General features: G+C 34.8%; 5 protein-coding genes across 5 annotated transcripts; 4 read left to right on the top strand and 1 right to left on the bottom strand.

Moving 5' to 3' along the window:
- On the bottom strand, positions 1-13,749 carry LOC133032052 (uncharacterized). The gene is made up of 5 exons (XM_061105872.1): positions 13,150-13,749; positions 11,717-13,075; positions 1,271-1,769; positions 355-1,002; positions 1-290 (listed from the first exon to the last, which is right to left on the bottom strand). The coding sequence occupies exons 1-5, from the start codon at positions 13,747-13,749 to the stop codon at positions 1-3; spliced, it is 3,396 nt and encodes a 1,131-aa protein (XP_060961855.1).
- Positions 13,750-14,190: 441 nt separating this feature from the next.
- Positions 14,191-17,781, top strand: LOC115718543 (acetolactate synthase small subunit 1, chloroplastic). Its single transcript, XM_030647378.2, has 12 exons — positions 14,191-14,679; positions 14,778-14,991; positions 15,148-15,231; positions 15,334-15,402; positions 15,606-15,689; positions 15,807-15,959; positions 16,077-16,163; positions 16,438-16,542; positions 16,643-16,765; positions 17,015-17,167; positions 17,257-17,322; positions 17,464-17,781. The coding sequence occupies exons 1-12, from the start codon at positions 14,429-14,431 to the stop codon at positions 17,545-17,547; spliced, it is 1,473 nt and encodes a 490-aa protein (XP_030503238.2). The 5' UTR covers positions 14,191-14,428; the 3' UTR covers positions 17,548-17,781.
- A 2,500-nt stretch (positions 17,782-20,281) lies between these two features.
- LOC115702506 (V-type proton ATPase subunit G3-like) lies at positions 20,282-21,594 on the top strand. The gene is made up of 5 exons (XM_030629943.2): positions 20,282-20,453; positions 20,712-20,804; positions 20,998-21,098; positions 21,268-21,419; positions 21,523-21,594. The coding sequence occupies exons 2-4, from the start codon at positions 20,714-20,716 to the stop codon at positions 21,403-21,405; spliced, it is 330 nt and encodes a 109-aa protein (XP_030485803.2). The 5' UTR covers positions 20,282-20,453; positions 20,712-20,713; the 3' UTR covers positions 21,406-21,419; positions 21,523-21,594.
- A 383-nt stretch (positions 21,595-21,977) lies between these two features.
- On the top strand, positions 21,978-22,910 carry LOC133032051 (uncharacterized). The gene has a single exon (XM_061105871.1). It carries the CDS (start codon positions 21,978-21,980, stop codon positions 22,908-22,910), a length of 933 nt encoding a protein of 310 aa, XP_060961854.1.
- A 45-nt stretch (positions 22,911-22,955) lies between these two features.
- Positions 22,956-26,161, top strand: LOC133032050 (uncharacterized). The gene is made up of 2 exons (XM_061105870.1): positions 22,956-23,171; positions 23,282-26,161. The coding sequence occupies exons 1-2, from the start codon at positions 22,956-22,958 to the stop codon at positions 26,159-26,161; spliced, it is 3,096 nt and encodes a 1,031-aa protein (XP_060961853.1).
- The last annotated feature ends 1,335 nt before the right edge of the window (positions 26,162-27,496 follow it).

Genomic DNA, 27,496 nt, shown 5'->3' with positions numbered 1-27,496 from the left:
TCACTTCCCTCGAGTCACTCTCAACAATAATAAACTTAACTCCATTAAGCTTCGCGACATCCAGAGCAAGACAGCAAGCCGCTGCTTCCCCACATAAAGCATCAGCGAATCCAACTTAGAAGTATGCACCCAGATCACCCCACTCAGATGATCCCTTGCCACGACCACAGAACACATGCTGTCCAACCCCACTTTAACATCACAATTTAGCTTCAACCAATCCTGAGGGGGAGGGCACCAGGCATCCAACCGATGCGGAGGTGCACAAGGGATCAAAGAAGCATGGTGAACTGCAAAAGAGGAACGAATATTGTCAATACATTTATAAACATCAACCTGGCCATTATTATGTACCTTTTTCATTTCGAGTCCGCCATATAGTGTCCACGGTTAGCGAGGCATAAAGGAACACCTCATCGGCATTAATGCCCTTGTTTTTAAGGTCCCAGATGAATTTGACCCAGTCCCATAATCGAATTCCAGTACCACAAACTGGGTAAATACCCCAAGGGAAAGACCTCCATAAGTGGAAAGCCACGTTACAGGAGAGAAAAAGATGTTCAATAGATTCATTCTCTGTCCCACAAAGGGGACAAGTAACATCCTCAATAGGAAACCTTTTACAGATCTCAGCTCGCACAGGGATTGCATTGGCCAGGAGACACCACCAGAGGGTCTTCATTCTTTCAGTGATCTTACAATTCCATAGCTTATTCCAAAGTGAAGGAGCAACGTCACAAGTGGGAGCCCTATCAACAGCTTGGGCCAGGTAGGCAGACTTGCTCGTGAATTTACCATTATTTTCCAAAGTCCAAATCCATCTATCATCACCCTGGCCAGACGGATTACCCCCTTTCAGGATTGCAGAAATAGTCTCCTTGTCGAAGAGACTATTTAACTTTTGGATGTTCCAGCCGCCATTATCTATCAACAGCTCAGCCACCTTATCCACTTCACAAGTGGAGGAACCATTAGCACGAGGGCAGAAATCTTTCTTATGAGCTATCCAAGGGTCCTCCCAGACCTTAGTATCTTACCATTCACCACCACCTTGCACACTCCTTTTTTTTTAAAAATGGGGATGGCTCTTACCACACTTTTCCAAAACCAAGAATCACAATCTTTGGAAGTACACCTGAGAAAGGGCTTTCCTATAAGGTATTTAGCTTCCAGGATTTTGCAACGAATGGATTGATTGCCAGACAGGAGGTTCCATCCCTATTTGGCTAGGAACGCTTGGTCATTTCTTTGGCTTTCCTAAAACCCAAACCCCTAAGAGACTTAGGGAGGCAAAGCTTGTCCCAAGCTTTAAGGTGGAGCCCATGATTCCCCTTTTCAAACCCCCACCAGAAGTCCCTAACCAGCCCATCAATCTGAGCTACAAGACGGTTCGAAAGCTTAGTTGTTTGCATAGCATACATAGGCAACGACAAGCCCATAGACTTTATAAGGGTCGCACGACCTGCTTTAGACAGAATCTTAGCTTTCCAGCCCTGAAGTTTAGAAGTGAGATTATCCAAGATAAAGTTGAAATCTGCATCGTTTTGCCTGGATCTAAATAGAGGTAGCCCCAGATATTTGATGTTACCTTCCAGAGAGCTCAATCCCAGAGCCTCCTTAATACCTCTTTTCATGCCATTAGAGGTATTTTTGCTAAAGCATATAGAGGTTTTGAGCTTATTGACTTGCTGACCAGACCAAGCGCAAAACCTCTCAAGACAATGCCAGTAACCTTTTACTTCCTCCATGTTCGTGTTGGGTTTTATGCCCTAAATAAAACTCATTTCAATATAATCAGATTTACTTATTAATATAGATCAGAAATAACATTTAATGTTGCATGGTTCACATGATTTATTTCATGATTATATGTACATAATGTATAAATTCATCTGAAACCCTTTTCACATACTTGATCCTGTTTATTGTGCCGTCAACACATTGGAAAGTATACATGACTATGTGAATAAAGTTTCCTAGATTTATCAGACACAGGGTTTTACTGATATGATAATCTACAACAAGAGTTTACTTGCATTTGGAGAAGTGCTATGTTCTTTCCAGAGCATTGGTTAAAGTAAAGCTCAGGTTGGATGCATGGAGTATGCATCGGAAGGGACCGATATTGAACTTTGACTTAGATTTATTAAACTTACCGTAATATCTATTCAAGTCAATATCGCCTAGTTGATCCTAGATCAAATGATCTTAATCCTGTTATGATTAGGCTCAATCTTGAAAGGCTATTCGTGTTCTTTGATTTGTTAGTTAAGCCTACTTTTAGGTCAGGGTGATACGTACATTTTGGGAACACGGTAGTTCAATTGAGTGGGAGCGCTATCATAAACATGGAATCTATAGCTTCTATCTGGCGAATAGTAAGCAAAGGATGATCTCCTTCGAGCTTGACCAAACGAACATAAATGGTGGAGTACTCATTTCACATAAGCTGAAATATCATTTATACGGGGTCAAGTGTTTTAAGGAATAAATACATTGTAGGGTGTAACGGTAATTTAATCCCTTTACAAAGGTAGTATCATTCATATAGAGGATCATTGATCACATTAGGATTATAACAATGGATAACTAATGATGTGTCTATATGGTGGAACATATAGAGCATTCTATATACTGAGAGTGCAATTCTAAGTTCTATGCGTGGATTCAACGAAGAATTAATAAGTTAGTGAATTTTAGTGCTAAATTCTTGATCTACTTATTGGAAGCTCGGTTATATAGACCCATGGTCCCCCCACTAGTTGAGATAATATTGCTTGTAAGACTCATGTAATTGGTTTTGATTAATCAATTATAATTCTCAAATTAGACTATGTCTATTTGTGAATTTTTCACTAAGTAAGGGCGAAATTGTAAAGAAAGAGTTTATAGGGGCATATTTGTTAATTATGATACTTTGTATGGTTCAATTAATAAATATGATAAATGACAATATTATTTAATAATTATTTATAGTTATTAAATAGTTAGAATTGGCATTTAAATGGTTGAATTAGGAAATTGGTATTTTTGAGAAAATCAGATACAAAAGGTGTTAAAATTGCAAAATTGCAAAAAGCAAGGCCCAATCCACTAAGTGTAGGGCCAGCCACTTTTGTAGGAAATTTAAACTGATTTTTTCATTATTTTAATGCCAAATAATTCAAACCTAACCCTAGTGGAATGCTATAAATAGATAGTGAAGGCTTCAGGAAATTTACACTTAAATTTTCTATTTTTCCTTCAGAGAAAAACCTGAGCCTTCTCTCTCCCTATCTTTAGCTGTCACTTCTTCTCTTCCCTCTTGAGAATTTCGAAATCCTTAGTGATTACAGTAGTGCCCACACACATCAAGTGATACCTCAATCATAGTGAGGAAGATCGTGAAGAAAGATCATCAGCAAAGGAGTTTCAGCATCAAAGATTCAGAGAAAGAGATCCAGGTTCAGATATTGATAATGCTCGCTACGAAGGAATCAAGGGCTAGATATCTGAACGGAAGGAGTCATTATATTCCGCTGCACCCAATGTAAGGTTTCTTAAACTTTATATGTGTTTAATTTATCGTTTTAGAAAGTTCATATTTAGGATGTTAATAAACATACTTGTGAGTAGATCTAAGATCCTGGTAAAATAAATTCCAACAACTGGCCTCAGAGCCATGGTAATTGATTTACTTACATGAAATTTGGACTTTAAAACGATTGTTTGTATGTTCTTTGGATGGTATCATGTTGTATTGAGTGTTATTTGATGAATGATTGATGTTTGTTAAATTTTCGTGATAAATAATTGTGATTTCGATTCTGTAATTATTTTTATTGGATAGTATGGAAAAAATTAAGCAAGTTAGCCTTTTACAGAACTCAATTTGGATTTTATTTGAATTAGTTATGATTTTTTGAAGATTTGACAAAATCGGGGCTGTGCTGATATTTTCTGCGATCGCAGAACTGTCCGTACAGTTTCGGTTTTTTCCCTTTTTCTTCAATTTTTCATACCTTTTCATGGAATTAACTTCCAAATTTTTGTATGGTTTTGTATATATACTAATACTATTCCTAATTCAATTCTAATTATCATTTTGAATTAATTTTATTTTTTTTAAATTAATTCAAGATATTAGTGTAATTTGAATTCGAATAGAATTAGTATTTATCTTTTTGCTTAAAAACCTATCTTATTTTTAAATTTGATTATATTTTTTTTTTTTTAAATTTAAGGTCAGATTTTATAAATATTTTAAAAGATATTTTGACCTTATTTAAAATAAGATATTTATAATCATGTAATTTTAAATAGATATAAGATAAAAAGTAGATTTAATTTTTTTAAATTTTTTTTTTAAATTTTCGAAATTTATTTTTTAATTCCGAAATTATTTTTTTCGAATATTAAATTTTTATTTAATTATTTATTTATTCGAAATTTATTATAAAAAAAAAAAAATTAAATAAATCCTACTTCCAACTATCCAGCTAACCCTGTTGCAGGAGTATGTGTTTTAACTTATGTGTAAGTTTTCAAAACCTATTATTACTTGATTGCAAATAGCCATGGTTACCTTTTGCCAGATCTAATGATCTGATGGCTCCCTTGGTCAAGATAATAATTTGTAACAGGTATAATTTACAATCTTCTTTCATCTGTGTATGACCTAGCAACATGATAGGACCCATCCAAAGTGTGCCTGTGTGAGCCTATGTGTTTAATTTTATTATAGATGCATATAAGGTAATGTTGCTAAAATAAATTATCATAGTTTTTGATAGGATTTATTTAGGCCCATTTAGTTTTTGGGCCTATTCAATTAATAACAGTTGTTCTTATTAAGGTTAAATTCCTCTCTTTTGGGCCTTGTGTGAGAGTTGGGAGCCATAGAAGTGGGTACGACATACTGAACCCAGCACCCCCTCACACAAACCACCCCAATTGTGAAGGCCCATTTGCACGATTTGAATGATCGTACTAGGTTAATTAAACTAGTTTAACCTAATAAAATTGATTAGCAACATAATTAATTTCATTTATTTTGAAATTAATTTAAGAAAAATATAGTTTAAGGAATTTTATATTCTAAGCTAAACTATATGTATTTTCTTGTATTTAATTAAATATAGAATTATAACCATCTAGATTCTTTCTGGAACTTAATTTAAATTTTTCATTAAATATTCCTATTTAAGTTGATATTTAGTTATCTTCAACTAACCAACTTAAATCTGAATATCTTTTGAATTCAAAATTTCAAAATTAAGTTGAGGAATTTTAGGCATTGGTTATTAAGATTCTTTAGATATTTTTTAAGTTAATATCTTTTCGAATATTAACTTAAAATGGAATATTTTCGAATTAAGTGGTTACAACTTAATTTTTGATATTTAATTAAATTTAAATTTGAAAAATATTTAAGTTCTAGATTTTTTCTAGTCAACTTAAATTAGATATTTTTTCAAATTTTGTGGAAAAGATACTTAGTCAAATAAGATATTTTCTAGATAGTTATTTCTAGACTACTTATTATTTCTAATATTAAATAGGAAATATTATAAATTGTGAAATTAATTATTTATATAATTAATTTTGGTACAATTTATTTTAAGTATATTTTTCCTAGTATTAAACTAGAGATTAATAATTAAGCCTTCTCTACACTTAATTATTTATTTCTTGAATTTAATACATTTAATTAATTTGAAAATTGAATATCTAAGTTGATTTTTATCATCATACTTAAATATTTCTTTTTCATGACATTTAATTAAATAGAAAATTATTTTTAGTTGAAATTTATTTTTTCAACTAAATTTAAATAATTTTCAAAATATATTTTTTCTTTATTTTATTAATCAATTTTCAAAATTGCATTTCTTAAATGCTAGAATTTCGAATTTTATCTTGAAAAATAGATTAAGTTGTAAATTAATTATCTATTTTAATTAATTCTTGGATCAACTTAAATCAATGATTTTTTCATTTATTGATTAATTTAAAATAAATTGAATTAAAGTATATTATTAGAAATTGAATTAACTAGTCAAAGGAAAATCTAGATAGGTGATATTTTTGCTTGAAGTATTTTTCTAGTGTATTTAATTAAATAGAAAATTAATATTTAAGTTGATTTTCATCATCATACTTAAATATTTGAAATTTTTCTTATATATTTAATTAAATAGGAAAATTATATTTTTTGTTGTAAATTAATTTTATTAATTAATTTTGGGCCAACATTAAATTAGAATAATTTTTCCATGATTTATTTTTTATTTTAATATGCATTTTTCGAAAATTGTATTCTTATATACTTTAATTTTTCGAAATGCAATATATATTTATAGAAAATTAAATTTGAGTTGTAAATTAATTTAAATTAATTTTGTAACAACTTAAATATTTTTTCTAAATATTTATTGGAAATTATTACTAAGATGGAAATAATTCATATTATTTTCATATCCATCTAAGTAAAATTTATAAATATTAAATTAAAATTTAAATTTAGAATTTTTTATTCTAAATTGGAAATTTTAATTAAATAAATATATATTTAAAATAAATAGAATAAATAAAGAGAATAAAAGAAAATACAACTCTTTTCAAATAATGAGCTTTATTATAGAGACATTCGATCTCCATTGTGGGTTTTACACCGCGTTTGTTTTAGTGAGTAATCCTCCCTAATGGAGGAACGTTCATTAGCAATTTCGCACCGTTTAACCTCGCATGATAAGTAGTTTGTAAGTGTTTTGTATGGTATGGATCACCCTAATGGTGGCGACCATACTTGACTTGCAAATTATGAAACAATGGTGGAAGCTCATAAGATAGAATTGCCTTGACTCTCGCCTAAACGGGACAACGCTGAATTCCAATCTTGATCGAATAAAAGGTTGCTAGAATGTTTAACATTTTAGACGAGCTGACAACTCTATTCAATGAATGGTAGCTTTGACTCTCGCCTAAACGGGACAACGATATCGGTTGTTGAAAACCTTGGAAATTATTTAGGATTGTAAGTTTTAGTATTTTCACTTGTCATTCCTACTTGCTATATGCTTATAATTTCTGAATTGTGTATGAATTTATATTGAACCATGTTATTTTCTGTTATTAAGTTGTAGTTTAATTTCGAATCTTCATTGTTGGTCTAACTTGGCTTGTTTATCTAATGAGATAAATCCCTAGTGGATTTTCACCATTAGACATACATAATAGTGTTAGATCTCGAAAGATAAATATTGTATATGCGACATCTAGCTGTTCATCAATTGATGACACCTTAGACTAGTATTTTACGATATGAAAACAAGAAGATTATATAAATAAGATTACTTTGACTTTCGCTAATCGAAGCATCGTTGGATTCTTATTTTAAACGAAATTATCCTAATTCCTCTTAGCTTATTCATTTCGAATTAGCTTTAAAAACATATCATTGGACGAATGGTCTATAAATCATTTCATGTCATTTTATATGACGCATATGATTATAATCCCGAAATTCTATTCCCAATTGATATAAATCCTCAATCTTAGAAATTTCCTACTTGTATGGGCAAATCTACTTAGAGTTTGTATTAGTAGTGCTGGTCCAAGATAGAATTACTCATTATATTTGGTATAAATTTAAGTCTTTGACTTTAATTTTAGATTCCAAATAGAAATTTTCTTAAATTTCTAATTCCAGAATACAATACAGTTACACTTTCTCAAGTGTTTAATATCCATCTTTTATTAATGGATTAAAACTGTATGGAATGTGAGTTAAGTATTCTGTGACCAGGATCCACTTGAAGTATTCTAAGAACTCTTTGATGTAACTAAACCTATGTCATCATAGACACTACCACATTTTCTTAATCTATGGCATTTGTATCTTGTTCATAGTGGATTTGATAAGATCAATCTCTGCAAAGAGTTAATATGCCTATATCCACTGAAAGTAGTTCATCTCATTCGCAGATGAATGTACATTCAGGGGTGGATATGAGTTTTTCGTTGTATTCTTAAAACGATAACTCTAGATTATACCTTATGCAAAGAAATTTGAAATGTTTGAAAAATTTCATTAATTTCTAGCAATGGTTACACACCATTAAGGTAAGTGGTTAAAGATCTTGCGAACTGATAGGGGTGGAGAAATAGTTAGTAGATATGCAGTTCAAAGATCATTAAATTGATTTTTGAATTATATCCAAACTTACCTCCCCAGAAATTTCGATTTGCATATTGATGATTAGTTACTAGTCGTTGCCTAAGTCCTTCTATGGTAATACAATTTCAGAATGATGTAATGGTTGTATACTTAATGTAAATCATTACTAGATTCATGGATGACCTAATCAAAATCTTAAGAAAGGCTAGAACTGTTAACCATGGTTTGTTAGCTTTTCTAAGTGATTAGGGGTGGACCATCCCATTGTCGATAGATAAGAAAGTGTTTGTTCAAACAAATACTACTTTTCTAAGAAAATGACTAAGTACGAAAAACAAGTAGCAAATAAAGGAGATATTTAATTCTTGATTCCAAAAGTGTTCTATCATCTTATATAACATATGATGATCCCACTTTGCCTCTCGTTGTCTTGTCACAACCGAAGAGATCAATACCATTTAGTTTTCTTCGACATAATTCACGGTACCTTGTCGTAGTGGGAGAGTTTCTAGGAACTCACCTTCTTATGACTTGGGAGACACAAGTGATTAAAATCCATTGTGAGTTTAAACAAGTAATGGATTGTCAAGATAAGAAACTAATAAGAAAGCGAATAGAACTATGGTTTAATCCATTCACATGGAATAACCTAAAGTTTTCTATTACAAGGACATAAAAGGAAATTTTCGTTTATAAGTCCATTCAATGGACTGAACAAAACTTCCTGTTCCTAGTATTATAGGTTTGAGTTTATCTAAACCTATGGCTTGTGGTATACCTGGTAATTACTTACTCTAATGCAAGCAACTTAAGTAAGATGTTGAAGCATTTTCTTTCTAATGGCAATCTATAGAAGCTTCACAACTTCTTAGGCATAGATTTTATTTATCTAAGGAAAAGTCTTAACTATTCCGAAAAGATAAAGCCATGAAAGAATTTCTTACATCAACGGTGAGAGGTCTTAGATATGCTTTTGTATGCCTTAGACCGGACATGAGTGGGAGTAATGAGTAGGTATCAGATTAATCCAGGAGAAGAACATTGGAAGACAATCAAGTAAATCTTAAGATAAAGAAGAGGAACTATATGTTAGTCTATAAGAGTGTGTTTAAAAACTCTTAGACTACACCATATCAGATTTCGAAATTTGCCTTAGTGCTAGAAAATCTTTACGATAAGATGGTGGTTACTGAGGGGTGGAATAGTGATTTTGGAGAAGTTTAAAAACCTATCGAAGTCTCTAGGTCTACCGAGACCGAATGTTAAAGTCTGCAGGAAAGGTACTTATTCAGTCTAAGGAAAGTTCTATACATCTTTGGCACCATTCCAAATTGCCTTAAACTACTAGTGTTAAGTTCCTGATTAACTAAAAGTAGTTGCCAAAGGTATAGAATCCAAAAGATCCCCAAGAGAGTAGACATATAGAGAGGAATTTCACATTATCAATGATTTTGTGATTAAGGAAGAGTAATGGTGGAGAAAAGGTTGTGGTTAATTCAACCTTTCAGATCCTATTATGAGGAGTTTACTACTACTACACTTGATTTGTATATCAAGGTGTTGAGATTATTTGAAACACACTTTTTGTTTTATATTAGTGCAAGTGGGAGTTTGTTGGGTTTTATGCCCTAAATAAAACTCATTTCAATATAATCAGATTTACTTATTAATATAGATCAGAAATAACATTTAATGTTGCATGGTTCACATGATTTATTTCATGATTATATGTACATAATGTATAAATTCATCTGAAACCCTTTTCACATACTTGATCCTGTTTATTGTGCCGTCAACACATTGGAAAGTATACATGACTATGTGAATAAAGTTTCCTAGATTTATCAGACACAGGGTTTTACTGATATGATAATCTACAACAAGAGTTTACTTGCATTTGGAGAAGTGCTATGTTCTTTCCAGAGCATTGGTTAAAGTAAAGCTCAGGTTGGATGCATGGAGTATGCATCGGAAGGGACCGATATTGAACTTTGACTTAGATTTATTAAACTTACCGTAATATCTATTCAAGTCAATATCGCCTAGTTGATCCTAGATCAAATGATCTTAATCTGTTATGATTAGGCTCAATCTTGAAAGGCTATTCGTGTTCTTTGATTTGTTAGTTAAGCCTACTTTTAGGTCAGGGTGATACGTACATTTTGGGAACACGGTAGTTCAATTGAGTGGGAGCGCTATCATAAACATGGAATCTATAGCTTCTATCTGGCGAATAGTAAGCAAAGGATGATCTCCTTCGAGCTTGACCAAACGAACATAAATGGTGGAGTACTCATTTCACATAAGCTGAAATATCATTTATACGGGGTCAAGTGTTTTAAGGAATAAATACATTGTAGGGTGTAACGGTAATTTAATCCCTTTACAGTGTAGATCATTCATATAGAGGATCATTGATCACATTAGGATTATAACAATGGATAACTAATGATGTGTCTATATGGTGGAACATATAGAGCATTCTATATACTGAGAGTGCAATTCTAAGTTCTATGCGTGGATTCAACGAAGAATTAATAAGTTAGTGAATTTTAGTGCTAAATTCTTGATCTACTTATTGGAAGCTCGGTTATATAGACCCATGGTCCCCCCACTAGTTGAGATAATATTGCTTGTAAGACTCATGTAATTGGTTTTGATTAATCAATTATAATTCTCAAATTAGACTATGTCTATTTGTGAATTTTTCACTAAGTAAGGGCGAAATTGTAAAGAAAGAGTTTATAGGGGCATATTTGTTAATTATGATACTTTGTATGGTTCAATTAATAAATATGATAAATGACAATATTATTTAATAATTATTTATAGTTATTAAATAGTTAGAATTGGCATTTAAATGGTTGAATTAGGAAATTGGTATTTTTGAGAAAATCAGATACAAAAGGTGTTAAAATTGCAAAATTGCAAAAAGCAAGGCCCAATCCACTAAGTGTAGGGCCAGCCACTTTTGTAGGAAATTTAAACTGATTTTTTCATTATTTTAATGCCAAATAATTCAAACCTAACCCTAGTGGAATGCTATAAATAGATAGTGAAGGCTTCAGGAAATTTACACTTAAATTTTCTATTTTTCCTTCAGAGAAAAACCTGAGCCTTCTCTCTCCCTATCTTTAGCTGTCACTTCTTCTCTTCCCTCTTGAGAATTTCGAAATCCTTAGTGATTACAGTAGTGCCCACACACATCAAGTGATACCTCAATCATAGTGAGGAAGATCGTGAAGAAAGATCATCAGCAAAGGAGTTTCAGCATCAAAGATTCAGAGAAAGAGATCCAGGTTCAGATATTGATAATGCTCGCTACGTAAAGGAATCAAGGGCTAGATATCTGAACGGAAGGAGTCATTATATTCCGCTGCACCCAATGTAAGGTTTCTTAAACTTTATATGTGTTTAATTTATCGTTTTAGAAAGTTCATATTTAGGATGTTAATAAACATACTTGTGAGTAGATCTAAGATCCTGGTAAAATAAATTCCAACAGTTCGCTCTTCCCATTAAGATCAAATCATCCGCAAAGAAAATATGAGAAATAACCAGGCCCCCTCTACTGAGCTTAATGCCCTTAATAGAGCCATTATCTAAGGCATCAATCAAAAGTCTGGACAGAATTTTTGCTGCACAAATAAAGAGGTAAGGGGATAAAGGGTCACCTTGGCGAAGGCCACATGAGGGTATAATTTTACCAAACTGCCCTCCATTAATGAAAATGTTGAGCGAGTTGGTAGTGATACATTGGGAGATCCGACCTCTAAATTTTTGGGGCGCTCCAAAACCAGCAAGCATCAGGTCAATAAAGTTCCAACTCAACTTGTCATACGCTTTCATAAGGTCAATTTTTATGGCAAAGAAACCTTCTTTTCCTTTTTTCCTGTTGAAGGAGTGGATGATTTCTTGGATAATCACATTATTGCCCTGAATGTTCCTTCCTGGGACAAAAGCTGCTTGGGTAGGACAGATAAGGGAAGGAAGAAGGGGCTTAACTCTATTGGCAATGATTTTAGAGATGACCTTATACATAACGTTACACAGGGAGATATGCCTGTAATGGTTGGTTCTTTTCGGATTCTGAACCTTGGGGATAAGCACAATATTCATAGCATTGACACCCTTATGCATTCTTCCTGTCCGAAAAAAATCAGACACTGCATCGCAAAAGTCCATACCCACAGTTTCCCAATAGTGCTTGAAGAAAAGAACGGACATCCCATCTGGTCTCGGAGCCTTATTGTTACTCATGGAAAACAGAGTACTACAGATTTCCTCATGAGTAGGAGAATGAACCAGGTCAGCTTGGTCAGCAATAGAGATCCTATCTTTAATCAGGTAGTTGCTGTTGAAATCATTACCGACGCTTGTACCCGAGAAAATTCCCTTGAAGAAGTCAATAAATTCATTACCGATTAGATCCCGTCTAGAAATCCAAATGTCATCTTTATTCAAGATACTGTCAATAGCATTCTGTCTCCCTTTGATAGCCGCAGAAAGGAAGAAAAACTTCGAGCATTTATCCCCTTCCTTGAGCCAAGAAACCTTGGCCCTCTGTTTCCAGTATAACTCATTTCGCTCCCAAGCCTCATTGAGAGACCGACGAATAGCACATTCGGTGTCCCAAACCCTCATACCCGCCGGGAGCCGCTGGATTCGATCAAGCTTCTTTTCCAACTCCTTAATTAAAATGTCAACTTTACCAAATTGAGATCTATTCCAATGCAAAAGAGCGACCCGAGTAGCCCCCATCTTCTTGAAAATCCTAGCGGGGGCCCAAGAGTGAATAACCGACTTCCAGGCATAGTCAACCACCAACTTGCTTCTTTCATCCCTAGTCCAACCTGCTTCAAACTTAAAACTTCTTTTAAATTTTTCTTCCTGACCGCTAGAGAGGATAAAAGAGGTCTATGGTCAAAGTTGCAAGTCAGAGAGGAGCAAAGGGCAGCTTTCGGGAAAAGCCTAAGCCACGCCCCATTTACTAATCCTTTGTCAAGCGCAAATTTGACATGATTCTGCCCAGACCAGTGATTATCCCAGGTGAGCTTATCACCATAAATAGGCATGTTGATAAGCCCCCTAGAATTTACCAAATTAGAGATAAACGGGATGAAGGGATCCCTGCCCTTAGAGTCAGCTCTTTCCGATTCACTTAGCACAAAATTAGTATCACCCAGTATAAGCCACGACCCACCAAACCTATCCCCTAAATTCATGAACTCCTCCCAGAAAGCCTTCTGAGCATTAGAATAGGGTGGACCATACACACAAGACAATAACCAAGGGTGGGTCGGGGGATCCGAGTAGACGAGCCCCGAAATATGATTTTTAGAACAAGCAACACATTCAAACACAAAATCGACCTTCCAAGACAGAATAATACCCCCTACACTCCCAACAGCCGGCACAAGGATATTAAAGTAAAAGTGAAGGGAGTTAAGTGTACGTACCAAAGAAGTAGTATTAACTTTGAGCTCGGTCAGAAAAATAAAGTCTGGGGAGTGCGACCGAATCAGGGACTTCAACTCACGAACTGTAGAGGTCTGCCTTAACCCTCTACAGTTCCAAGCAACGCCTCTCATGGCTCCTGTGGAGGAGTGATGACCATCTCCTCCACAGGGGTATGAGAGTGAGCCGACCCGAGAGAGCCAGAGCCGCCAATCAGAAAAGTGCCAACCAAAGGTCGTTCCAATAAATCGTTTCTTCCTTTGGAACTCCCATCAAGCAGCTCATCAGATTGGTTGATCGAGATCGAGTTGTCATCTGATGATTCTTCCACCGCAACCTTAGTAGCATGTTCCTGGCTAGGTGTATCCTAAGGAAATTCTCGAATCACCCCCGGGTGTTGTCGTGGTATCTTAAGAGGTCTAAAGCAAACAGAGGAAGAGCCATCAAATAACTTTCTTTTCTTGGATGGAGTAGTTCTAGCGTTAATTTTAGAGGTCGGCATGATCCCAATGTCACCTCTAATATTACTAATCTCATATAGGTCCAAGCACCAAAATTGTTTAAGCTTTTGCAATAAAGTAGCTTGGGCTTGAAAGAAATTGGATAAAACCTTTTCGTCATCATGCTGAAAGTTGAGTATGGCTCTTTTAAATGTAGGACATATGTATTTTCCAAAAATGAGTATTGAAAAAAATATAAAATCAAACTACTTCAGGAGTAGGGAGCAATACAAAGTTTCATTTCAACGTACGATATTATACAGAACAGACAGAACATCATAAATCAATCACTCACTCTCATCTCCTTCCTTTCATGGCGGCTATATCGGTCTCCGCCTCAGGCTCAGCCTCACTCTCAACTTTTCACAATCCCAGACCTTCTTCTGCATCGGATCATCTTCTTCCCCTACCGAAAACCGCCGCTTTCTTCTTCTCTTCTTCCTCATCTTTCCATGGCCACCATAAACTCACCTTCTCTGCAAGAGCCATCGACCCCAAGATTGCCGATGCCGCTTTACCAGTCAACGGCTCCCTTCCTTCGTCTGCGTCAACAACTCTATCAAAGTAGGTCTATTGTTGCTATCTTATTTATTTCATATGGTATATCTGTGTTTAGATTGTGACCATTTTTCGTTAATTTCGATGTTTGCTTTACTGCCCAGAGTGAGAAGGCATACGATATCAGTGTTCGTTGGGGACGAGAGTGGAATGATTAACAGGATTGCGGGAGTTTTTGCGAGGAGAGGATACAACATAGAGTCCCTAGCAGTTGGTCTGAACATAGACAGGGCTCTCTTCACAATAGTTGTCTCTGGCACTGAAAGGGTCTTGCAACAAGTCATTGAACAGCTTAATAAGCTTGTCAATGTCTTGAAGGTTCTATCTCTAATCTATAATCTATTACCCCTAAATCATCACTGACTTCCTGAACCTATATTGTTACTGGATTCATAAGATTTAGAGTCAAGTTTTATGTATTTGTTTGAATCTATATGTGTATAACAATGTCAATTATGATTCTTCGGTGAACAGGTTGACGATATTTCTAATGAGCCTCAGGTGGAACGTGAACTCATGCTTATTAAAGTCAGTGCTGATCCATCTTACCGTGCTGAGGTACTTCGAATTTGACTATAACTATAAGACTATGAGAATCTTTCTACTTTCTAGTGATTTTGAGCTGAGTTGAAGATTTTTTGGGTTTTTACAAATTTTCAGATTATGTGGTTAGTAGACACATTCAGAGCAAAAATTGTGGATATATCAGAACACTCATTAACTATTGAGGTAATTATCAGGACACCAAGGGTACCCCTTTGTAATAGGTTTTCCTATTTTATTTTATTTAAATGAACAATAACAAGCAAATTATAATGACTTGTGATATTTTATGACATTTCATGATGAATTTGAATTATCAAAAGCTCTTGACTGTATTTAGAATTTCACTTTTAATTACAGTTATGGTATTGTTCTCTTATGATCTCCAGGTGACTGGAGATCCAGGAAAGATGGTTGCATTGCAAAGAAATTTAAGCAAGTTTGGAATCAAAGAAGTTGCCAGAACTGGAAAGGTTTGGAAGTATAAAACGTGTATAAAATACTTAATAATGTTTTTGAGTAGTTGTCTTTGACTTTGTTGTGAAAAAACAAAGTTAATCTCTAAATTTATGAAATTCTTTCTTTATTAGATCGCCTTGAGGAGGGAAAAGTTGGGCGCTTCAGCTCCATTTTGGCGATACTCAGCAGCTTCATATCCAGATCTTGAAGGAACAACTCCTGTTGATGCTCTTGCAGGGATTGAAAGTAGATCAATCAAAAGTGAATCTGATAAGTCTGTTGGGGTATGCAATAGTAGTTAATATTTAATCTGAAATGTCTCGTCTTTTTTTCTGTTTAATTCTTTCTTTCCCTTTTTCCAATAGATTCATTAACTCTTCTATATCTCTTTGTTCATAAAGGGTGATGTTTATCCTGTGGAGTCATATGATGTCTCTACGTTCAATCATGTTCTTGATGCTCACTGGGGTGTTCTCAATGATGAAGATGTAAGAATTGTCACCAGCATTGATATAGGGTATTTTAAAAAAGATATGTGTAGTGTGCAATCATAAGTCGTTAGTAATTATCACTATTATAAAGCATAGGAAACACTGTTGTTATGTTGTCAACATACTCAACTTCCCTAACTATCTTCAGGGCATTTATTTTTCCTGTGTGCGGAAGTTTAACCATGACAGACTAGAGAGTTTCTTGCTCAATTTGCTAGATATGATGTATTTATTTTTTGTAAGAGGAATTGTGATTTGTTCTTAATTTCAGACAAGTGGTTTTAGATCACATACTCTGTCCATGCTTGTCAATGATGTTCCTGGAGTTCTTTACATTGTTACAGGGGTTTTTGCTCGAAGAGGCTATAACATTCAGGTAGTTTTCTTTGGCTCTGTATGTATGCTATGTCCATCATGTTTCTTCTATTTTTATCACATGTGCTCCTTTTAATACCTTGATGCTTTTTTTCAACCAGAGTTTAGCTGTCGGCCATGCAGAAAGTGAGGGCCTCTCTCGAATTACTACAGTTGTTCCTGGTACAGATGAATCAATTAGTAAGCTATTGCAGCAGCTTTCTAAGCTTATTGATCTTCATGAGGTAAGAATCTTAGCTTTCTAAAAGATTGCTTTGGTTCATACGAGTTAACATACCTGGTACAAGTTAGTTTCTATAATTTTATATAGGATTCTTAGCATGGTTGTTGATTTTATCGGGATTAGAAAAATAGTCTTTAGATTGTTCCTTATGTGTTGCTGTTATTGTTCTTCACCTAGCTGAAAAATTGTAGTTGACAATAGTGTTTAGCAGGGGCCACCGATTAATTAATGAGTTGCATTCGTCGTTCAGGTCCAGGATCTTACCCACCTACCCTTTGCTGAAAGGGAGTTAGTGTTGATAAAGGTGGCAGTGAATGCTGTTGCACGGAGAGATGTCCTTGACATTGCTAACATATTTAGGGCTAAAGCTGTTGATGTTTCAGATCATACAATAACTCTGGAGGTGAATCTCCCCTTATGTGATTTTTATATTAATCCTAGTTCATCCAAAATGGCCTATTGTGACTGATTACTCGTTTAAATATTATTCAGCTTACGGGAGATTTGAACAAGATGGTTGCACTACAAAGACTGTTAGAGCCCTATGGCATCTGTGAGGTGTGTCTTGCAATTTCATTATCAGATTTGAGAATATGTTAGCTTAGATGCTGTTGCTGTAAACAGAGTAGGCCTAGACGGTGTTATATACCCTATATTTTCTCTTGCATCATTTTGTGATGACATTAACACGTCTTCCAGGTGGCACGGACTGGACGAATCGCACTGGTGCGTGAGTCGGGTGTGGACTCTAAACATCTCCGGGGGTTTTCTTATCCAGTATAATCTGCCAGTGATGGTGGAAAAGCATCATGAGAGCACAATGTCTGAGAATGTAGACGAATCTGTTTGGTGTGCTAATGTGTTAATTGACTTGGTCACTGAAAGGGAGATGTAAGTTGTAAAGCTCATGTATGCTTTTGTAAATTTTGGCTAATATTTCCATCTGAGTTAGTTACACTGTTTGTTTTCATTGGTATAGGAACAATTTCACTTAATTTTGCTGAACTCTCTTTACAATTAATTCCCTTTGTTTTTGTTTTCTTTTTTCTTTCTCAAAAAATAAAATATATGATTAATATATAAATTGTTATAAAATAATAATATATTATGTTGACATTACTATAACCCTCTTGGCGTTCTTGATGTAAAGTTTACTTGAAATGAAATACAAGCCTTGCTTTTCCTCCCTTATTATTCTCTTTAGTAAATTTATTTTTGAATATACCTTAATTAGTAAACAACTATGTTTAAAAAAATTTAAATTTTATATATAAAATAAATTATGTATTTTATTTGATGATAATTAATTAATAAAACTGTATTAAATTTTAACTTTATTAATTTTTTATATAATTTTTAAAAAAATATAAAAAAAAATTAGATGTAAAATTAAGCCAACTGGATCTAACGATTTAGAATTTGGGTTTTATTTGTGTTATGATTAAGACAATAATAGAATTATTATTGACAAAATTGGAGAAAATTGCAGTTTTACAAATATTGAGTATTTATGCCGCTAAAAATATTATTGGATTTATGTCACTTAAAAATTCAAAAAATTGGGTACTTATGCTACGATTTACTCAAAAATCTTATTGTGATTTTCTCTTACTGATGAAATAAGTCATCCCTTGTTGTGTTATCTTTATATCCAAAATTAATGTCACCGTACTCCACTTGATGTAACAAATAATTAAAACAATTCATAATTATTTTTAATTTGTGATCATTATTAATTTTTAATGCAATTATTATTTGAATAATATAATATTTTTTGATGGTAATATTATTAATTTTTAATGTAATTTTTATCTCTCGGTAAAAGTATTCCAAAAATAAAAGAGAAAATATAAATAGATTTAGAGAGCGATTGTATTTTTCTTTATTACATTAATTTAGTTTCTCATTCTTTTATTCAATACTTTTGTATAAATAGGAGTTCATCCATCCTAATTCCTATTAAAATAAACAACTGAAAAATTCTCATTCAGTTTCCCTTTTCCTCTTCATCTTCTTTTTTTTTTCTTACATATTTTATATTATTTATAATACGTTATCAACACGAGTCTTTATCCAAGTTCTCAGGTAAATATTTTGTTAAAGTTCTTGAATTGTTTCAAAGTCAAATACACTAAATATGTATTTATATATATACTCATCTGACTGAAACAATTTCAAGAACTTTTTTTTTGCTTTTTTATTTATATATCTATATATTATATATGTTTTTATTCTTATATATTTTATCATTGAATTCATATTATGTTCTTATTATTTATGATAGTTAAATATATATTTATATATATACTCATCTCACTATAACATTTTCAAGAACCTTTTTTTTTATTTATTTATATATCTATATATTATATGTGTGTATATATATATATTTTTATTCTTATATATTTGTTATTGAATTCATATATATTATGCTCTTATTATTTATAATAGGGTAAATAGCAGTATAAGTACCCAAAATTTTAAATTTGTAAGGGGCATAATTCCAATATTTATTTTTAGCTGCATAAGTACCCAATGTTTGTAAAAAAATTTCTTTTAATATTAATCGTCCTTTTTAGAGATAGAATTACATACGTTTCTCACATACTAAAATAATTATTTTATTATTTATATATGTATAAAATTTTAAAATAAATTTTTTCATATAAAAGTAACTAATTGATATCTTATTCACATCAAAGGTAACTAAATGGTTGTTTTTTTCAAAACTCCTAAAAAGCAAAAATTTTTAGAAACGAGATTTTTTCAGTTTTTTCTATTTTTATAATTGTTTTGAATTTCGGTATATATGCTGACGTGGCACAACAGTATTTGTGCAAATAATTTTCTTAAATGTATTTTTATAAATAAAATCAATTTTAGGTATAATATTGAAAAATTCCCTTTTATTAAGTACTCATTCTTTTTTCTTTATTTTTCTACTTTTTTATTATTTTTTTTAAAGTATTTATTCTTTTTTTCTCTATTTTTTCTACTTTTATGTATTGATTCAATACACCAATATTCATAGTATATTTTTTTTTTTATTTCATATGTGCACCAATATTTGTCTATTTTAAAGCTGTCTATTAAAGATTATCAAGAGGCAAAACAAAATAGAACCATTTAATTTCAGAAAATGACGCATAAGACGGGCTTTTATAACAAGTTCATCTATCACTCTTTTATTCTTGGTAGTACTATGTGGCTCGCGATTAGATTTTTGCAGTTCATAGTTTGGCAAAACATGTCTTTTGGTTAGACAATGAGCTATCCTGGTTCGAAGAGGTTCCACCGCCGACTGTAGTTTACTACATTGTTAATCTTGTGTGACTCTGTGTGTTTACCACGTTAACAAAAGAAAAAAAAAATTAGAACCATTTAATTTCAGAAAATGTCTCATAAGACGAGCTTTTATAACAAGTTCATCTATTCACTCCTTTATTATTGGTAGTACCTAAACAAGAAAAACCAGAATAATAGTGCATACTAATCTTACACGTATTGACTTTGACCAAATTCACAAAACTAATACCCCGATTATTTCTCTAGTTATGTATTAATACTTTTATATTAAATCAAACAACTTCACATTCTCTTATCTATTTCTCTAACTTTAAAGTTTTCATTTTTCATTTTCCCTTCTAAATTGCATAGGAACTTATTCTTCTACAAAATCTTTACACCAGGTACGATTTATCAATATATAATTTCAATCCAAAAATGATGATGGGCATAAATTTTATTATATATAATCTAATCAGCCTATCCTTTAAGTTATTTTTATTTGGCCTGTTATGTGTTTCGTTTCATCTTAAATAAAATAAATGTTTTGATTTCATTAATTATTTCTATAAAATAGATAGGACAAAACAACACCTAATTAGAATTTTTCTTAATTTTAATAGCAAATATTTTCATAATTGATTTTCTTTTTTATGTAATAGCCATGGATGCTTTAAGATCAGGACAAGGAGGCATTCAAATGCTACTAACAGCAGAGCAAGAGGCTCAACATATTATTTCTAGCGCCAGAAATTGTAAATACAAACTTTCTCACTCTAATTGTAAATATATTTCTATACAAATAATATTTGAATTTTTAAATTGATGATAGTTTTAAAGATTGTTATAAGCCATGACATATCTAGAAATAGATCTCATTTTAATTCTAAATTGATAAAATTTTAAAATGTACGAGTCTCGATATTTATTTGTACTAATAATTCTTAGTGAGAATGACTCGATTAAAGCAAGCAAAAGATGAAGCTGAACAAGAAATGGCACTTTACCGCTCTAACATGGAAGCTGACCACCAAAATAGAAAATCCCAGGTGATGAATTAGTGTTTTTAATTAAAAAATAAAATTAATTAATCCCATGCATATTCATTTGATGTGATCATAATTAATCCATGCATAGAGATGGAGATGGAGATGGAGATTGAGATGTGCTCTTCTTAATTTCTAATCACTCATTATTATTAATTACAATGAATTTCAGATTAACTCAGATTTTATTGCCAAACAACTTGAAGCGGAAACACAGATTAAGATCCAAAACTTGAAGGAATCAGCCTCAAGAGTCTCACCAGATGTCGTTGCCATGCTACTCAACCATGTTACAACCATTAAAAATTAATAATGAGATATTATGTATGAATAAATCCACACCAAAGCTTTGTGGATTTGTATTTATTCGTAGAATAATTAATATTTGATTGTAATAATAATAATTATTCTGGTTTTTCTGATTTAGGTACTATCAAGAATAAAGGAGTGATTAGATGAACTTGTTATAAAAGTCTGTCTTATGAGTCATTTTTTGAAATTAAATGGTTCTATTTTGTTTACCTCTTGATTATTATTTTTTTTTTATTGCAGTTTAATTTATTGTACTAAAAGAAAAAATCATTATTAATCTAGAAAAATTAGACTTTTTATCTGTTTTTGTATCTAACAATAATATAATTAATAATAACAGTTTCTCGTTTAATAACATATCGCAAATATAATAATATAATTACTAGGTTTTCAGTTAAAAATTGAAGAAAATCAAATAGTGGGGTGAGGGTTTCGTTGCACCGAAAGAGAAGAATTTTGTTTGTATATTTATATTTTTAAAAACATAACATATAATCACTCATCTGACATGGTTCCTGAGCATGAGAATATTGTATTGGCGAGGCCTGCGGAGCAGGCTCGCCCAGAGCAATGAGTCTTCTTTGTTGGAACGCCCGGGGATTGAGGAACCCTGGTGCGTTGACTGCCTTACGGACGATTGTTCGTAAGTTTTCCCCAAGTTTAGTTTTCTTATCTGAAACTAAACTTTATGGTGGGTGGGCAGAAGGTGTTCGACGACATGTTAATTTTCCAAATAGTTTTCATGTTGATTGTGTGGGCAAGAGTGGAGGTTTGTTGTTGATGTGGAATGATGATTGGGAGGTGTCGGTTAAATCATATTCGGTAGGACATATTGATGCTTTGGTGCAATGTCCGGGGAGGAGTTTGTGGCGGTTCACTGGCTTTTATGGAAATCCTAAGGCAAGTTGTCGATCTGAATCGTGGAGATTGTTATGTCGGCTTAAGGATATTTTTACTCTCCCTTGGGTCTGTGGTGGTGATTTTAATGAAATTCTTTCTATTAATGAGAAGAAAGGGGGCGCTGATAGAAGCTTATCTGCTATGTCTGATTTTCAACAAGCTCTGGATAAGTGTTCCTTGGTTGATATGGGGTTTGAGGGTCAATGCTTTACTTGGCTAAATAAGAGGCATGGTGGGGCGCATGTACAAGAGCGGCTTGATCGCTATTTTTGTAACCAGGAATGGCATGATTTGTATCCATCGGTTCGAGTTCTCAATGGTGACTTGCTTCATTCGGACCATCGACTGGTGGTGGCTTCCCTTGAGAATGTTATTCGGCATCAGCGGAATGATAGGAAAAGATGCTTTCGGTTTGAAACTCATTGGTTGAAAGATGATGAATGTCATGACATTGTTCAGCGGACTTGGTTGGCTTCTGAAGTTTCATCACCATTGGATAATCAAGATTGTATTCTTGATATTTTTGGTAGGTGTGCGGATCAGTTGGGGGCGTGGAATAAGGGTAAATTTGGGTCGATTCCCCGTCTTGTGAGAGAGACTTAGAAACAGTTGGATGATCTCCTTAGTGTTTCGGCCACATTAGTTCGTATGGATGAGGTTAAGCGTCTTGAAACTAAGCTTAATGATCTTTTATCTCGTGAGGAGTGTTACTGGAAGTTGCGGTCGCGGGCGGATTGGTTGGCTCTTGGTGGTGATAGGAATACTAAATATTTTCACAATAAAGCGACGGGTCGGAAGAAGAAAAATGCCATAGTAGAGATTATGACTGAGGATGGCCGTAGACTGAGTACGGAAGAGGATATTGTTAGTGAAATTGAACGATACTTTGGCACCATTTTTTCCTCGGCTTCTCCTTCCATGCAGCAAGTGGCGGATGGGTTACCAATATTGAAACAAGAATTTCTCCGGATTAGTGCGACATGCTTAATGCTCCTTTTACGGGTGATGATGTGTGGGCTGCGGTCAAAGCCATTGGTTCTACGAAGGCTCCGGGTCCGGATGGGTTTCATGCTATTTTCTTTCAAAAATATTGGGATATTATTGGTCCAAGGGTGTCAGCTGTGTGTCTTGCAATTTTAAATGGTCACCAATCTGTGAGGAAGTTCAACAAGTCTAATGTTGTGATGATTCCTAAAATTACAAAGCCTTCTTTTGTTAAGGAATATCGGCCTATTAGTCTCTGCAGTGTTATGTACAAGATTGTGGCGAAGGCCGTGGCCTTGCGATTGAAAGGTACTTTATCTCCGCTGATCTCTTCATTTCAGAGTGCGTTTGTGTCGGGTCGAGCTATTCATGATAATGTTATGGTGGGGTTTGAATTGCTACATTCCCTATTTAAGAAAAATAATGGGGTCCGGGGATTTATGGCTTTGAAGCTGGATATGAGTAAGACGTATGATAGGGTGGAGTGGAGTTTCTTGCGGGCGATTATGAGTAAGTTCGGGTTTCCTTGTCGATGGGTGGATCTGATTATGGATTGTGTTACTACGCCGGAGTACAGCTTTTTGGTAAATGGAAGACCTAGAGGTTGTGTGGTGCCTTCGAGGGGTTTAAGGCAGGGGTGTCCTCTCTCCCCCTACTTATTTCTCTTCTGTGCTGAGGCGCTATCTACCATGCTTCAACAGGCTGAGGCTGCTGGTGATTTGATGGGGTTTCGGTGTTCCCGAGCTGGGCCTCGGGTGTCTCATCTTTTCTTTGCTGATGATAGTTTAATTTTTGGGAGAGCTAATGGGAGGGAGGCGGAGTCTCTTCGTCGGATTCTTCAGTGTTATGAGAACGCTTCTGGCCAGCAAGTGAATTTTGAAAAATCTGCTATTACATTCAGTCCGAATGTTTTGCCAGCAGATCGTACAAGTGTATTGGGAATTTTAGGCTTGGGGTCAGTTGCTACTCATGATAAGTACTTGGGGTTGCCAACTGTTATTGGGAGGAATAAAAAGCGGACCTTTGCAAGTATTTGTGACAAGGTTCAGAAACGGGTTCGAGGTTGGAAGAGGAGTTTCTTTTCTACGGGTGGTAGGGAGATTCTAATCAAGGCTATTCTGCAGGCGGTCCCAAACTATTTGATGAGTATATTCCAGTTGCCGGTGGCCACTTGTGATAAGCTTCGCTCAATTATTTTGCAATTTTGGTGGGGTACTCAGAATGATAAAAGAAAGATTGCGTGGGTCAAGTGGGAGAGTGTCTGTCAACCTAAGTCAAAGGGGGGATTAGGCTTCAAGGATATTCGGCTTTTTAATCAAGCTATGGTTGCTAAACAAGTTTGGCGTCTGCTCCAATCGCCGGATTCTTTGGCCGCCCGGGTGTTGAAGTATAAATATTTTCCCACTATGTCCATACTGGAGGCTAAGGATCGCCCTGGATCGTCTCATTTGTGGTCGAGTTTAGTGTGGGGGCTGGAGTTGCTGCAATCGGGAATGAGGAAAGGAGTGGGGGATGGTCAGAGTGTGCATGCGTTTCGGGATCCTTGGCTTCCCAGGCCGAGATCGTTTCGTCCTATTTCGCCTGCGCCTGGTGATGATGTAATGGTTTGTGACTTGATTGGTGCCAATGGGGCGTGGGATATCACTTTGCTCTCCAATTATTTCTTGAGGATGGATATGGATGTTATTCTTGGCATCCCGTTGCGGGGTGGGCGGTGTGCAGATTGGTGGTGCTGGCACTATTCTCCGAATGGTTGTTATACGGTGAAGAGTGGTTATGCTCTTGCTCTTGATCTGGTGAGGGATAGGAATGGTGGCTCTTCGGTCGATCAAGCTCATTGGTGGAATGGTATGTGGAATTTACGGGTCCCACAAAAGGTCAAAATTTTCTTATGGAGAATGTATCACCGGGCCCTCCCGACCAATTCCCAGCTTATCAAACGAAAGCTCCCAGTTCAGCCTCTTTGTCAGAGATGTGGTGAGGACTCGGACACTCCGGAGCATGCGTTGGTTTTTTGCTCGGCGTTGCGGCCTTTATGGACGAAGCTTAGGATCTGGCATGTGCTCCACCATGGGCGGACTGGGTCTTTGGCGGAGTTGCTTATTTATCTTTTTGATGTGCTTGATCACCAAAATTTTGCTTTGTTGGCTATGATTTGGTCGTGGTTGTGGTATGATAGAAATTCTGTGTTGTTTGGGAAGAAACAATCTCGATTAGAGGTGATTGATGTTCTAGCGTTGGAAGCCTTGGAGGAGTTTCATGGGGTGGGGGTGAGTGCGGGCGGTCGAGTTTTGGGTGACTCGGGGCCGGGGGGCGGTCGGGTTGGGGGTGGTGGTGGTGGGGTTGGGAGGCCGAGGGGGGATGGGGGTGGTGGGGTGAGGAACGGTCGGTGGTGGCCTCCCGGGATGGGTGAATTTGTGCTCTCTGTCGATGCGGCCGTCACTCCGGGCCGCGGCTTTGCGGGGTTCGGGGGGGTGGTCCGGGATGGTGAAGGGGTTGTGTGGGCGGCATGGGCAGGGGGTAGAATTGGGGACTTTCAGGTGGCGGTCGCGGAGCTCCTGGCTTTACGTGAGGGACTGAAGCGGGTGGCTCGTTTGGGGTTCTCTTTGACGCGTGTGGAGACGGATTCTTCTGTGGTGTGTTCTTGGATTAATTTTCCTGATAATATTCTTCTATTTAAACCAATTGTTGAGGAGATTATTTCTCTTTTAGCTGCTGTTGGTGGTGGTTCTTGTTGTGCCATCTCGCGAGATGCGAATGGTGTGGCCCACGCACTAGCTAAGTCTGTTACTAGTTTTAATGGCGGTCATATGTGGGCAGATGCTTGTCCTAGATTTATTAGTGATCCTGTAACAGCTGATTTGATTTGAGTTAATAACATACTTTCTTTCAAAAAAAAAAAACATAACATATATAATATATATATATTAAACTGATAAAAATATTGTTTATTAATATTAATAATATAATAATATAATACAATATTAATGACAATAATAATATTAATAATATTAATAAAAACATTATTATTAATAGTTATCTTATTATTTTTTAGCCACTAAAAAATCTTTAATTTTAGGGTATTTGATCAACTTCGTATCTCTAAACACCCTATTAATTTTAAAATTAACTTATCTCAATAATCTCACCAATATTACCAACTAAAACTGTTGTGATATTTTTGGTCTTCAATCGGGTTTCCAAGGTCGACGAACTTGTAATTATTTTTATTTCACAAATAACTTACATTATATCCACATATTCTAAATAAATCTCTATAAATTAACAAATTATACTTATTTATCCACTTACAGCAAAAATTTATAAGTTATACTAAATTGGGTTAGTGGGATCATAATCCTACTTATTACTACCTAATAAATCCATAATATATAATAAATTGTAATTATTTATAATTAGGCTTCCGAGATATAACAGTCGTTGTGCGGGAAACTGACTTGGGCAACATCTCCTTCTGTAAAAGAGATCGTGGGCTCTCCAAGCTTTGGTTGCTCAGAGCCCCTTTCTTTAATAGCTAGGATGTTGCTTTTGGGCTTGTGACGGAGTGTCCGAGCATAACACTCCCTAGCTTTGTTGGTCTCATCTGCAATATGGGGTCCGCCAATGATGACCCCTAAGTGACCTACCACTGAAAATGGCATTGGGTCTCCATTTTAGGTACCATGTTGCTAAGTCTGGTCGTTCTACACATAACAACACAGATGGGGATTTTTCTTCCTTATGAGGAATTCACTCCCTTTTCAAATTTTGAGACTCGTTGGTGTCGTGGTTGAAGTCATTGTGAAACTAACAAAACTTCGACATGTCCCTCTTGATCGACTCCCTTTTGGTGGGAGGGGGCTTTCTCTATGGGACTGTTCCCCGAGTGGCCATGAAGATGGCCTTAGGTTTCTCTGTTAGGAGGGTGAAGCAGGTATAGTTCTCCTCCTTGTCTTTCTGGTTTTGTGGAGTGGGAGAAGTGTTCAACTTCCCTTTTCTGCCACTGTTTCTTCTAGAGTTGTTATTATTGCGCTTGCTCTTAGTATTCTTGCCACTGGATATTTTCTAGAGTTATTAGTGCCTGTATGTGCGCCTGGCAAGTCATGGGGCTACAGGATGCCTTGTGACTGCCTATTGTTGATCTTCCCTACCTGGGCTTGTTGGACAGCTTTCTTTAGCTTGATAAATTTTTCAACTCTATCGAG

The sequence above is a fragment of the Cannabis sativa genome, chromosome X, assembly GCF_029168945.1.
Source record: "Cannabis sativa cultivar Pink pepper isolate KNU-18-1 chromosome X, ASM2916894v1, whole genome shotgun sequence".
NCBI classification, from domain to species: domain Eukaryota; kingdom Viridiplantae; phylum Streptophyta; class Magnoliopsida; order Rosales; family Cannabaceae; genus Cannabis; species Cannabis sativa.
This window is presented reverse-complemented; position numbering and strand designations above follow the sequence as displayed.